Genomic DNA, 13,829 nt, shown 5'->3' on the forward strand with positions numbered 1-13,829 from the left:
GAGGAAGGTAGGGGAAGACCTTCTGAAGGGAAAAGTGGTCAGTAAGGGAGGAGAGGACTAAGTGGAGTATCTAGGGGTCAGGCAGGGATATACAACTTCCATCAAATTCTGGCTCCTTGAATAAGACTGTATGAATCAGACCTGCCTATCTGTAGGAAAATCTGGGAACCAGTTAGCTCGGTTGCCTGAATCTGTACCTGGCTTGCATTTATTTAGAAACAGGCGGGTGCAGAGGATCCGGGTATGCCACGGCTGGTTTGTGTTTCTCCTGTGTCAGTGAATGCTTCATCTCCACACCCCCAGCATTTTAGGAATAAATCAGGTGTTACAGACTCACTGGGATATCTCTTAGCTTCTGAAAAAAAATTTTTAGGCTGTGCCTCCACAATTCTTAAAGATGGCTGTTTGTGGGGAAAAGAATGTAATTTGCCCAGGTGGAGTCGTGGTTTTCTTCCTTTAAAGGGATCCTCGTCCTTTCGTTGTCCAAATTAGTAACCTGTTGGAGCATGCCACCACTTTGGCTCATGCAGGTTTCATTTCCATAGAAATAGAGAAACACAGAACGAGTGAGAAGGGTGTTTTCCCAGGTCTTATCCAAACACCAATACAATGTGTGTACATCCAATCTCAGGACCTAGAAACTGATCTCAACTTCCACAAATACCCTGCAGTCCCCCAGGCTAGAGCAGGCGTTAACATGAGCCTGTAAATAATTAGTGATTTTGTCCCATATTGCTGGTCTTGTTGAAGTGCATAGGATTATCACGTGCGTCAGGCTGGAAGAACGATGCTGAGCATCCCTCGCTGACAGCGCCGTTGGATAGCACTGCGTGCTCAAAGTCTTACAAACACAGAAATTTGAGGGGAGATATTTATGCAGAGCAACAATTAACACAGTTAATTGCATTTATCTTTCATGTTGGCAGATCTGCCAACTGTCAGCTATTTCAGACTAACTCATCAGTTAGATGTCTTCACGTTGATAATTGATTCCTCAATTGCATGTGAAAAAATTCACACTTATTAGAGATAGTTTGCAGTGCATACCTTCTGGGTTTTCCCCTGGCGCTTTGGATCTGTTTGTCTTAAATGGAGGTTAATCATTTCATTTCCTTGGGGGAGAATAAGCTATGCTTCATTTTCTTTTACATTCTGGTAATTGCAGCAGGTTGCAGATCAAGTTGCAGGAGTTTAAATCTCTGGTCTTTTATGGGAACTGAAACATTTCCTGCTCTCCTGCTGCTTAAGGTGCATAATCTTAGCCCCAAAGCTATGGATGCCAAGTGTTTTTGCTAAGGAACCCTGCGCCCTCAGCTGAAGCCGAAGTCAGTGAAAAGTGCCCCAGAGCAATGGGCACATCATAGGTTTGACCTCAAAGTTAGAAAATTACTCATCCTTAATGTTCTTGTAGGTTGAAGCCCACAGGCATCAACGCGGAGGCTGCTGAACACCCTGCACTATCACCAGTGTTAGCACTGGAAGCAAGCAGAACCTTTCTGGGTCTGGCTTTATATCTGACTGCAATTAACAGAAGTTTAAATGGGTAGGGAATGCACTCACGCACTGGAAATTATGGCAGGGACTCGCCAAGCTGCTCACGTAAAGTAGTCTGCAAGGAGGTGGGTGCTGCTCCAGTTAGCCTACCTCCCTCTGCCAGTGATGAGGGACACTGCTGGAGTCTTTAATGATACTGATACGAAGAAAAGTGTAGTGAGATCCCCAAATACTGTGATACCATGAAGTCTTTTGGAGGAGGGATCAGTGGCTCTTGACCGACTGTTGATTGTGGCCGTTTTTCTTGCTGCCCTCACTAACAGCTCTGCTCGCTAGCTGATGTGATTTTGCAACTGTCCAGGGTCTCTACCTTTGAGGGACTCCTTACCCCAACAGACTTCCCAGTTCCCCTCTCCTTGGCATCTTCTGACTCCCTTTCCTCTCAAGACCACATGCCATCCGTTTCACACTTTAGTGGAAACTGGCGTGGCTGCAAACTGGAGGAGCAAAAGCTCAGCCTGCCTCTGGGCTCCTCTCCCCTGCTATAGCAGCTCTTCAGCTCTGGAGACAGAGGGGTGAAAGCAGAGAGGTGCACAAAGTGAAAGACAGCCTGGGATCATGGATATCACAATATTGTGGTAGCGTCAGTGGCAAAGAGCTGGGGAGGTCACTTGGTGTTGTGTGGGCTTAAAACTGCGGCACCGCTGGGGTGTCTCACCATGCCCGTCTCTCTGCATTAGGCGAGGCAGATGCACTCGGAACGTGCGTGCACACAGATGCGCCTCAGTATGTGCCCACACACACTTCGCAGCCTTGGCTGACAGCACAAGTGTAAGCTCACAACTGCCGGGCCTCATCCCGCAGTGCAGGTGGGTGCCTGCTTGCAGGAGAGCTGCCCTGCTGGTTCTGTACGCCGCTCGCGTTAACGTTACTCGTACTGGCGTGCTCACAAGAATTTGTAGGACAGGGCCCAAAGCAGTTAAAATTTCGTGTTTGTTAAAACACAGCTGTATTTATTTTTGTTCAAGACTTTTAAAAATAATAACACACTATGAACAATACAGCAACCAATATAACATGAAATCATAAAGCCGTTTCCAGTCACGCAACATTGTCTAGTCCTTTAACATCACAGATCGTTCACTGATCAGAGCTCGGTGGCATGCTAGCAGCAAAGCAACGGTGTGAGAAAATTAAAGATCGTGACCTGTTGTTTCCAGTCATGCAACATTGTCTAGTCCTTTAACATCACAGATTGTTCACTGATCAGAGCTCAGTGGCATGCTAGCAGCAAAGCCAACGGTGTGAGAAAATTAAAGATCGTGACCTGTGTTGGCAGTAGCAGCACCATAAATTATTTAAAAGAGCAAACTTTAGCAAATCTAATCCACATTTTGTGATTTAGATGATTTTTCACTTTATCTGTGAGCAGTGAAAAGGAGTAAGTGGTCTGTTGGGTTTTTTTCCTGGCACATTTCAAAGCCAGGTCTCTGAGTCAGCTGACCTATAGAAGGGTCTCCAGGGGTATCTCCTTAAAGGTTGCACCTGGACTCGTGCTTTGGTTTGGAATTTAAAGTTGTGGTCCTGCTTTAAAGTTGTGGTCCTGCTTCAGTGTCCCAGCTGTCAGATACAGGCAGGAACAGTCCCTCTCTCTCTGGGTTCTCGCTGCTGTAAAGTTTGAGTGTTGAACATTGGATGAGGATGTTGTCTAAGCAAAAGAGGGATTTCATTACATACTAAAAAATATTAAAAAAATATTTGAGGTAGCATTGGAACCTGAGCCTGCCTCCACTTAAAATAAATAAATGAACCTGCAAGATTTCATCTTGAGTTAATTGCCTAACCATAAGCAATAAAACAATAGGGACCTGTAAGCTGTCAAATGAATGATGCAATAACACGTTTGTGTGCTGAGAGATAATAAAGAGAAAAACCAATATTGCCATTTCATTAGGCCTTGTAGGCTTATCCTCCTTTCACAATCATATAAATCAGGAGTAACTACACTTAAGTCAATGAAGTTATCCTGCTGCAAAAGCACTATTTGTTAGGCAGGAGTTGGATTAATATATAAATTATGAACCCATTCCAAAGATTTGTGGATTAATTTCCATTTGCTGTTGTTGCGGGCAGGTCCTGCCAGCCTCAGTTAACTGACTGCTGTGTTGCTGGCTGGCACTGGAATGAAAAAAGGTTAAAAAAAAAGTGGGAGCATTGTCCCAGTCTCTGATGGGAACAGGAGCAGGTCCCTGGAAGCTTCTTGCTCTTTTGGTCTTGCCATTTGCATTGTTTGGTTATTTATTTCGGGTTTTCTTAAATAAGAGAAGACATATGCTTGTGTCTTCAAAGGTAAGGAGGCAGACGTGTTCCTCATTACTGCGAGCTTGTGTATTTGCAGAAACGTGGAGCTCGTGGCAGCCCTGGAGCCCCTGCAGCGTCACCTGCGGGGATGGTGTCCGGGAGCGCTTCCGAGAGTGCCTCACCTCCTCGCCAGCAAAACCAGGCTGCGCTGGATCACCGAGGGAGACTTCCTTGTGTTCGCTGGAGGAGTGTTTGTGTATGTAGCTCTGCTGTCCTCTCCCCCGTGGTCGCATGTCTGCCCTGGCAAAAGCAAAGGGCCTGCTATTAGAAGGGCTTTGTAAAATGGAAGCATCCCATCTTTCCTTCAGTCATATTGATTTGGGGGGGTGTCACATTCCTGCAATTGATGGAGTAGGGTGGGAACCTACATGCATTTGTGGGACAGCTGGAGGTAGGGCTCCAAGGCTTAAGAATATTGCTGCATGCTGTGAGTGCCGTGGAAGGGGATTAAAATCTCCAGCATGGCCAGCGGGTGGGGAAGGGCTGGAGGAGAGATCTCAGGGCAGCAAGACATTTCAGTACCAAAGGCCAAAGACTCCAGGCAACGGAAACCTATTAAAAAGTGGAAACCTATTACAAGAGGACTGATTCCAGCTGGGACCCACAGTGCGGTGTTCCCATTCTGGGACTTTTTTGAGGTGGCAGTGCCAAGTCTCCCCCTGCCCCAGCCTGCCACTGCTGTTGGCCAGTGACAGGATGCCTGGTGCTGGTGGGTGGCAAGTGGGCGTGCATACAGGAGACCTGAGCCTCCTGTTAGGCGAGGGGGGGTTACAGCAGCCACATGGCCCTAGGTGAGGCTGGGTCAGGCTTTGCCAGCACCATATTTGGGTGTTTGCTGCCAGCGAGAGGGGCGGGAGAAGTGGCCCCTGCTAATGGGGTGATGGTGCTTGGTCCATGCAAAACTTTTGCTCCTTGCAAACTCCCTGCTCGAAAGGAGGGTGCTGATGCCAAGGGGCCCCAGAGGTCCATCTGCTCAGAAACTGTCTGATCTGCAGGCTCCAATGTCTTCGTGTCCCACAGGTGGGGATGTGGAAGGGAAGGTGCATAGGAACTGTGCAGGCTCCTAGGCTCTTGGGCTGTAATTTAAGATATTTTAAGCTATTATAAAGTGGGAAATACCTTACCCCTTGCTTTGGCTGCTTGCGTGCACTTTCTTGTGCTGGCAAAAGTGGAGTGTGGAGAACTGGAATGGAGCCAGCTAAAAAATGGACAGTCTGGAGGTGTGGGGAAGTTGCTTATCACGTGGCCATTGTGATGCTTGTGCTGCTGAAAAGGGAAGGGCGGCAGAGGGAGAGAATGTGTAGCCAGAGCAGGAGGAGGGCAGGACTACTTTTTTGATGGAGATGTTGGCTTGAACCAGCTGCAAGGTGTTTGTTGAATGAAAGCCTCAGAAATACACAGGCAGGGCTGAAATGTATTGTGGAACACTGTAAGAAACGGGTCGGTATTGACCAAAAGATCGGGTGAAAGGAATATATTAAAAATAACATTCCATCAAGCCAGGTGTTGCATTTTGTCAATATCTGTGCAGCACTTGGGATGTTTTAACAGTTTGTTGTTGATGTGTCCAATGTTTTTAATGGCTGGAAAGTGCCAGCCCTGTGGGCTTGCTTACTTGGTAAAGATGTGAGTGTAAGCAGAGAGGAACAACTCAGATGATCAGGGGCTCAGCTTACAGCTAATGCCCTGTGCTAGGGCTAGTTGTCTTCTCTATTCCAGACTCTGTCAGACTGCTGCAGGCAGTGATGCCACCAGCAAAACGCAGTGGGGTAGTTGGTGCTTTTCTAAAGCTGATGCTGAGCTGTGCTATTCGGTGACTCCTGTTACCTGCTGGAGGGGTATTTCCATGATTTGGGTGTGCAGGTGGTGTCACTCTCTGTGCAGGTGTGCAGCTGTATAAGGCTTATGATGGTTTCCAGAGAGGTCGGCTGTCCTGTGCCTACGCGGTGCATGTGGCCGTGGCAGTCTGGTTGGAGATACTGTCTGACAGCGCTCAGCAGGTCTGGACAATCCTTGAATTCCAGCAGGGTGTCTGGGTTAATAAAGAGGGTTTATATATAGAAAACCCAGCTGCACAGGAGGCCTGCATCTGCACCCATTGCCATGGGATCAGCTGGAGGAACTACCTCGCTTCTCTCTTGCACGGGGTTTCTAATCCTCCCGCTCCTACCTCAGGCAGCTTCCTTTACAGAATCACCTACATGATTTCATCTCATTGAATCTTAGGTTGCTCAAGAAGCGACTTGACACTGTGATCTTACAGTGTTCATCCGCTGTCTGATCTCCGGCTGGGAGTGTCGTTCCTCCCCACTCCCAGCTGTCTGCACCTTTCTGAAGCAGGCAAGCTTTTTTTCAGCATAACTATGTTTGCAGACATTAGTCCAGCAGATGGAGCAAATGGCTGAATAAATGAAACCAGCACACAGTCTAGGAGCAAAGGTAGATGAGGGGGAGAAAAGCAAACCTAAGTGACTGTGTCTTTTTTTGAACCTCGCTGTTTGCTAGCTGTTGGTTTTCTACTCCAAATGATACAGCACACTGTCCCTTCCAGATAGAAAACAGAGTCTTCAGAAAATAGCTGTGAGACCGAGAGAAGGATGAGCGATGAATGAATTGCTCTGCTGTGGTGGTACTGAGCAGGGTAAATGCTGGCCCTGCCTTCTCCTTGGGCCCCCAGAACGGCAGTGGTCCATGCTCCAGGCATGATGGTGTTGGGCTGAATGCAAGTTTTAGGGATCCTCCAAAAAAGATTCAGCAGGCAGTGGTCTTGTCCTTCATGCTGATGTTGAGCTTTTGGAGTGACATGAAGCTCAAGGTCAAGCCCATGGCAGAATTTTTCAAAGGTCTTGGGACTGTAAGGTAGCCCTGAGTCAAAGAAATGGGTCTCCTGCCCACCCAGCACCTTGCACATCTGCTGTCGTAGCAGCCTGAGACCTTCTGGCCTGTGTTCATCAGTGGGTTTGTGCATCCTGCACACCTAATAGCTGTGTTACCAGCTCACTGTTGAATGAGTGTTCTGGATTATGGGAAGTACATGGTGTCTGCTTCTCGTTATTCTGCAGACGCATTTCCTATGGCTGGACAATCACTGTGGTGCAGGCAGGAGCATCTGGCAAGTTTTACAGCAGACTGTCTGTCACCTCGATGGAAAGCTCTGGGCTGTGGATAAAGCTAGAGACCGGGAGAAGGTTGTTCAGTAGTTCAGTTTCAGCTCACAGCTTTGTGGCCAGCTTTTGTGCACCACAACTGAGAAGCCTTGTCCTCCAACAGCATTTTCACAGGCTTATGAAGCTGATTTGGCCACAAGAAGTTGGGAAGTGAGCGCTATCTGATGCTAAATTAGCTGCTGGACCAATTAATCCATCAACTGTGCTGTATTCTGCTCAGGGCTGCCACTGAAATGCTGGTGATCTCGTCCAAAAAAATAATTATTAATCTCTCATTGGTTCAGCTGTCTGTAATGTGGTGCAGTGTGCAGGTGAGATGTTTAAATAGGGCTGTGGTAAGCTCTGAGATGTTCACGTTACAGGTTTGCAGGGTATCCTTTCTCGTTTGAAGGCCCATCTCCAGTCTACAACAGAAGAGTGTGGATACCAGAATGCCAAGGGCACCAGAGCTGCCTTCTCAATTAGGAGCCTGCTGTGGAGGGGAAGGTTTTGTCCTCTGGGGTTGCGATGACGGGCAGTGGTGGAAGAAGCACCCTCAGAGGTCTGCTTAGAAAAGTTGCGCTGCTCCTGCTAGTGCTTCCTCTCTGCTCTTCAAATTCACTGCAATTCTCACACCCACTTAAGCTATCCTAAAAATAATTTTAAAGTGATACCTGAAGTACTAGTCTGGGTTGGGCTATTTTTACCCCTTTTATGGCACTTTTCACCAGGGGATCTTAATGTACTTCATAAAGGAGGGCAAATAGTGTTACCCTGTTTTTAGGAGTGCCTTATGGAAATGGCGGAACAGGCAAAAGTAATTACATTCAAAAGGTCCGTGGGAACCTTCGTTTAAAGTAAGTAGATCTGTTCCTGCCAGTTTGAAGTGATCAGTAGCAAGCCATCTACGATGAGTGAATTTTAATTGCAGACAACTTCCTGTACTATATTAATTGGTTATTTTTTCTTTGTGGTAAAGTATCCGTCCTAAAATACCGAAATGTTGATGACAGTGCAACTCTGACAGACGTGTGTGCTCTTTGTTACAGCTACCAAGCCTCCCACCCCACCTTCTGTCCAGCCAGGAGAGGACCAGAAAGCAAATAATATAGTCACCATCACAGGCATCTCCCTATGCTTGTTCATCATCTTTGCCACCGTTCTCATCACCCTCTGGAGGAAACTCTGCAGAGCTCAGAAGTGCAGCACTGCCGTCCGCCGAAACTCCGTCCATTCCCCCGGCTTCCGGAAAAACTCCGACGAAGAGAACATTTGCCAAGGCAACAAGCAGCGGGACAGCTTCGCAGAAGGAGGGGATGCCCCTGTTAACATTCCTCTGACCTACAGGCGAAGCCTCCAATTTGCCCAAGAAGGTGATGCTTCTGGAAGTGAGAACTTTCAGCCAAACGCCCAGAAAATAATCCCTCCAATTTTCAGCTACCGCCTTGCACAGCAGCAGCTGAAAGAGATGAAGAAGAAAGGCCTGACTGAAACCACCAAGGTGTACCACGTCTCTCAGAATCCCCTCACGGACACGGTTGTTGGTGCCACCACGATGCTTCCCCTGAGTGGGGAAAACCAAGAGGAGGCAGCGGCAAACAAATTTAGGATCAAATCTCCATTTCTGGACCAGCCAGCCAGTCAGCCCAAATTCCCAGGGGAAGGCTCTCACCCTAGGCTGGATCTTCCGTTCTCACAGGCCAATCCTGCAATGAGCCCTACCCAAACCTTGGTAAGAAGGGCTCATTTCAAGCACCAGGATATCAGAGGGGACTTATCCGAGAGGAGCTGCCACAGAAACCCGCACTTTAGAAGAACAGCCAGTTTCCATGAAACTAAAAAGGCCAGGCCCTTCAGAGAGAGAAGCATGTCCACCCTCACCCCCCGACAGACTCCTCTCTACAACTCCAGGACCAGAATGTGGGACCAGGGTTTGGAGGACAGGGCACGGCCAAAATCGAGAAATGCTAATCCAACTTGCGAAAAGCTGGATCAGCCCCACAGCACTGCGCTGGGGTGTGAACCACAGGGCCATGGCACAAAGAGCCACCACAGGGCAGGTCCCCCGGTGAAGAAGCTGGACCTGGTCACTGACCGCCAGCCTGCCAGTCAGGAGAAGGCAGCCGAGAAGCCTGAGCCCAGCCGGAGTAAAAGGGGCTCTTCACCCAACCCCAGAGGCACGTGGCAGAAGGAAACGGGCTCGGCTGGCAAAGATAATTCCCAGAGAGGCCTAAGTGTAAGCCCTGCCCAGTACCGAAGGGACAAGTGCCAGAGCTTCCCCTTGGACCCTGAGTTCGCCTTTTATGATAATACTACTTTTGGCTTAACAGAGGCGGAGCAGCAGATGATTGACCTCCCTGGGTATTTTGGCTCGAATGAAGAGGATGAAACAAGTACTTTAAGCATTGAGAAGCTGGTGATCTGAGTGACTCATTGCAGCCCTGCAGGAGGGGTGTGCGCGGGAGAGGATCTGTTGGCTTCTGGTGGAAGGAGCAGCGGGAATCGCGTTACCTCCGCACGGAGCAGGAGGGAATAATGCCCCAGGCCTGGCTTGTGGGAACACATTCCTTTCTAATTACTGGGAAGTGCTTCCATATCGTTATTTTTTGTATGTATGTGTGTACAATGCGCACAAAATACCCTGAGAAAGCATGTGTTAGTGAAGGCGTGACGCAGGAATAGCCAATAGATTTTATTGCCTAAAGCAGTCGCGTTTCGTGCATCGTACATCATGAATGCCACTGATCTCACCTTTCTCACCTTGTGGACCGCGTACTAGTAGATGATGATGTCCTAAAGTATCCGTTGTCCACTATCCTCAGCCATCTATCCTAACTAGTGAATCATTTCCCATGTAGGAAACACGAACCTCAAGTTGTGAGCAGTTTTCATTGTTTTTTTGGTAGTCAATATTGAACTGGGTTAATTCGTTGTAATTGCTCAAATAAGTCGTGTGGTGATGTTTCTTTTAGCGTGAAAGTGCAAACAACTGATGCCGAATACTTGGAGTGGATTTGAAATTGAGGGGGCATTTTTCACCATTCAAGACTTTGATATTTTCTTTCTGCCAATATTTGTACCAAGAAAACACAGTAACTATCAAATATTTGCATTTACAAAGGGAGTAGAAAAGGCCGTGCTACCGGGAGGGCAAAGAATGATGATCAAAGTTCAGCTCTCAGAAACAGTGGAGCGTTCCAAGAACCTGTAAAAGGCCGCGAGAGAACTGTTGAATCACCCATCTTTTCTATAATCATCCTTGCCTTTGTGAAACATTTTCTCTTTTTTTTTTTGTGTAAATAAATTGACAGTAATGCTACTACAGCAAGTTCAAAATAAATTATGAGCAAAACCAGCAAACACACATTTATTTGATGAATACCTGTTTTGCAGACAAACAGAAAAAGTAAAATGGCTTGGCAACATCTGGTGATTCCTGGAGAATCTTGCAGTGAAGTACAGAAGTTACCTCGTGGTTTTTGTGATGCTTTAAAACCAGAGGTCACAAATTGGCGATTACATGCTGCTCCAAGTTGAAGCCCCGGTTAACAGCAGAGACAGAGCTCGGGCCAGTGAGAGTGACTCAGGGACTTTGCTTGCCATTTGTTAGGAGAACCGTCTCTTCAGGGAGCTTGCAAAGACCAGGGCAGTGCTGCTGGGCAACAACAAGAGAAGAGGATATGCTGCCTGTGGCGGATGGAGTTGAGAGAAGGTAGGTTCAGGCAGAGGGCTGTCAATCTTGTAGCAAGTCTCCCATAAGGAGCCCAACCCTATACGCCCTTTAACCCGCCTCGTGTGAAGGGTGTGAAGGAAAAATTAGCATGTGCTTGGTTCTCTGGCAGTAGGCTGCTATCTTTCTCAAAACTGGCTTTCTGAGTGGAAAGAGAGACTTCCCAATCCCAGGCTTCTTTTTCTTTTTTCTCCAAACCAACAACAATTTTAAAGGGAGAGCAGCACTGCTGTGCATTTGCCAGTTACCAGTGGCACCCCAAAATGTGCACAGGTAACTTGACAGGTGACTTGCAGGGTGATGTGAGCTCCCTCTTTCCCAGGAGCTGCACCAGCACGCCACGTTGTCGGTGTTCAGCCCTTTGGCCAACACGGTGTTCGTACCAGCTACATGTTCTCATAAGCTGTCAGCTTGAAATGGTATTTAAAGCCTTTGAGAACATGTCCATGCTTGAGGAGTGATCCAAAGCTAATCAAATGTAATGAGTCTTTAAACTGACTTAAATGAGCTGGAGATCAGACCTCGGAAGCCATTGCTGCTCAGGTTACTTACCACCCCTGTGCTAGGGTAAACTCCGCCGCGTGAAGCGCGTTCGCCCTGAAGCAGCGATCTGTCAGCGTTAGAGCTGCAGTGCTACAATATCTATTTACAGCTTTCGTGAGCCTCTCAGCATGGGAGACCCTGGAGAAACGGGAGATCAAATGTAAAGCGCAGCAACATTCAACAAGCATTCCCCTAACCCTCAGTGGGAGTGATTTGAGCTTGGCAGGAGCCATCAGATCAAATAAGTACTCAGGCTAGTGGCATTTTACCCTGTTTTTTAAGATAAAGAGGGTTCGGAAACACTTCCTGGGGCTCGCTGTGGGAGTTGCAGGGTCCTGCACAGAGCCCTGTGACCCCTGCACCTCCAAGGGGGTTCTCTGCGCCGCAGGGGGGCAGAGGAAGGGGACCTTTGCTTTAAGGCAGATGCTATTGCCCGTGGCCTCTGTTGAGCTGCATAGAGAGCAGCTACTGCAATGCATTCGATGCACTTAGGTACATCTTGCACCTAAGACAGCAAGGCAAGCCCCTTCCCTCCCAGATTGTCAGATCTTGGACCTTTTTCTGAGAGAGAAAAAAGCACTGTAAGATATTGATGCTGGCTGAGGGCAGTGCAACTATAATGCCTGCTGCTCCATGTTGACACAGGGTGAAACAGGCTCCGTGCTCTGGACTTCTGCATCGCTCGCTGCTCACTCACTGGGGAACTGGACGGGGTAGCAGTTGTCCGACTAAGCCCCTTTAACTATCTCCAGCTTGATACGCCATTATCGGCTGCTCAGTGACCTGTCAAACCACTAGTGTTGCCCATTCGATGCTGTAGTTGATTTCCAGCATGCAGAGTCGAGTATCGCCAGTCTGTAATCTATACCCTGCTTCCCCAGCCCTCTGCTGAAGAATGGGGTTGAGCATCATCTGCCAGCCCGCATTAACAAGACCCTTCTTTCACTTGCGTTTCTCTGTGTCTTCTGCCTAGACAAAAATTGTCCTTGCTGCCCTCGGCAACTGTGTCAGTGGTTGCATGGTTCTAACGTGTGCACAGCGATTCATTATGTTCCCAGCATGCAGTTATAACCTCGCACTGAGATTTTACCATTGTAAAAGTAGTGATCAGAAAGGAAACAGTAAGTGCTGGTTGTTCGCACTCCTTTCTTCATAAGAGCAACCTCCTTTCAGAGACACGGGTGCAAATTGCATTCCACATGGGTACCTGCGAATGCTTGGGAAGGGGGCAGGGGCGCAGCCTTGCCAGGGCACAGGCTTTAGGAGCACGGCTCCCTGGAGTGCTGGCCCATTGCGTGCCAGCATGCATGTTTGCAATTGCTGGGATGTCAAGAAGTGAAGGCAGGGTTTCCCTCTTGACAAAGCAGAGGAACTGCACCAACTTTTATGCCGAACCTTCACATGGCTCTGCATTGTCTCCAGGATAGGTTGAGCCATGGAAATTAAACCTACCTTGCAGACCTTCTAAGCTGCCCAGGGCAGCAGGTGCAAAAGCACCAGAGCCAACACCAAAAGAATAAAATGCTCATATTATGAGCTTTCTCAAGGTTTTCACCCATATTCCTGTTCAAGTTCCTACTGCTGAAGATCAGATACAAAGTGTTAATTCCTGCTCAGATAGTTTATTTCACACTTTATGGATATATAATACAAATTACAACATGCATGGATCTAAAAGCAAATAAATGGAGAAAAATTACCAGTTTAAAAAATGCTTGTAATTCAGAAAAAAAAAAAAAAGGCTAATTCTACAACACAGTAGTTAATGATTTGCATCAAGCTGATATTACTGTTCATTTTTAACTGTTGTTATTAACAACTTGTGGAAAATAAATTTTCTGTATTGCATTTCCATCAGTCATTTGTGTTGCTCTTTTTGTTTCACTCCGATGAGACAATGGAAGCAGTGTGCCTTCTGCTTCAATCACTTTCCACTTTCTGATTCCCCTTCACTAACTCAAAGTCATCTGGTAAATCACACGAGGACATACAAATGAGTCACGACTGCATTTTATGAGCTCCTAAGAATATCTGTGCTCATCTTAAATTTAGTAAAATCTGCCTAATTTTAAACTGGGATTTAAGTCTGGTCGGCAGCATTGTCTTTGCCTGCATTAATGTGTCATGGTGTGCTATACAAGTGGATCTGCAGCGGGAAGCTGTTGGCACTGAAATCCAGTGTCCACACTGTCTGTGTTGTGGGGGTTTACTCTGAAGTAGCCTTAGTCTGGATGTACGGTAGCAGCTGGAGCCCCTCCATCCGCTGGTTTGGTTTCACGCACTCCAGGAGCGTTCTGCAGCTGGGGACCACAGGGAGAGTTATTAAAAGCATTCTCCTGATCCAGAACAAAGCACTGACGAAGGCACACCAGATGAAGTCCAGTTCCCCATCGCCTTGTTGTTTCAATTCTTACGTTCTTGTAACTGAAGCACTGATGGTTAAAATCACGATGAGAAAGATTTAGCCCTTGAAGAGTAGAGACAGCTAAAAGAGCACGCTTGAGCATTCAAGGTCCAGAGAGCTTTTGATAAACACTCTCCAGTGAAGCCCTGAA

General features: G+C 47.5%; 1 protein-coding gene across 2 annotated transcripts in view; it reads left to right on the top strand.

Annotated features, from left to right (window-relative positions):
- Window positions 1-9,426, top strand: part of THSD1 (thrombospondin type 1 domain containing 1) — a 20,364-nt gene extending 10,938 nt beyond the window's left edge. Inside the window, exons 3-4 of one of the 2 annotated variants that reach the window (XM_009642618.2) lie at window positions 3,893-4,051; window positions 8,051-9,426. In XM_009642618.2, coding sequence (XP_009640913.1) covers window positions 3,893-4,051; window positions 8,051-9,426 — 1,535 coding nt within the window. The remainder of the gene's footprint in view (window positions 1-3,892; window positions 4,052-8,050) is intronic. The other variant, XM_009642619.2, reaches the window with a different exon arrangement.
- The last annotated feature ends 4,403 nt before the right edge of the window (window positions 9,427-13,829 follow it).

The sequence above is a fragment of the Egretta garzetta genome, unplaced genomic scaffold (genome assembly GCF_000687185.1).
Source record: "Egretta garzetta isolate BGI_Z169 unplaced genomic scaffold, ASM68718v1 scaffold377, whole genome shotgun sequence".
Classification (NCBI taxonomy): Eukaryota; Metazoa; Chordata; class Aves; order Pelecaniformes; family Ardeidae; genus Egretta; species Egretta garzetta.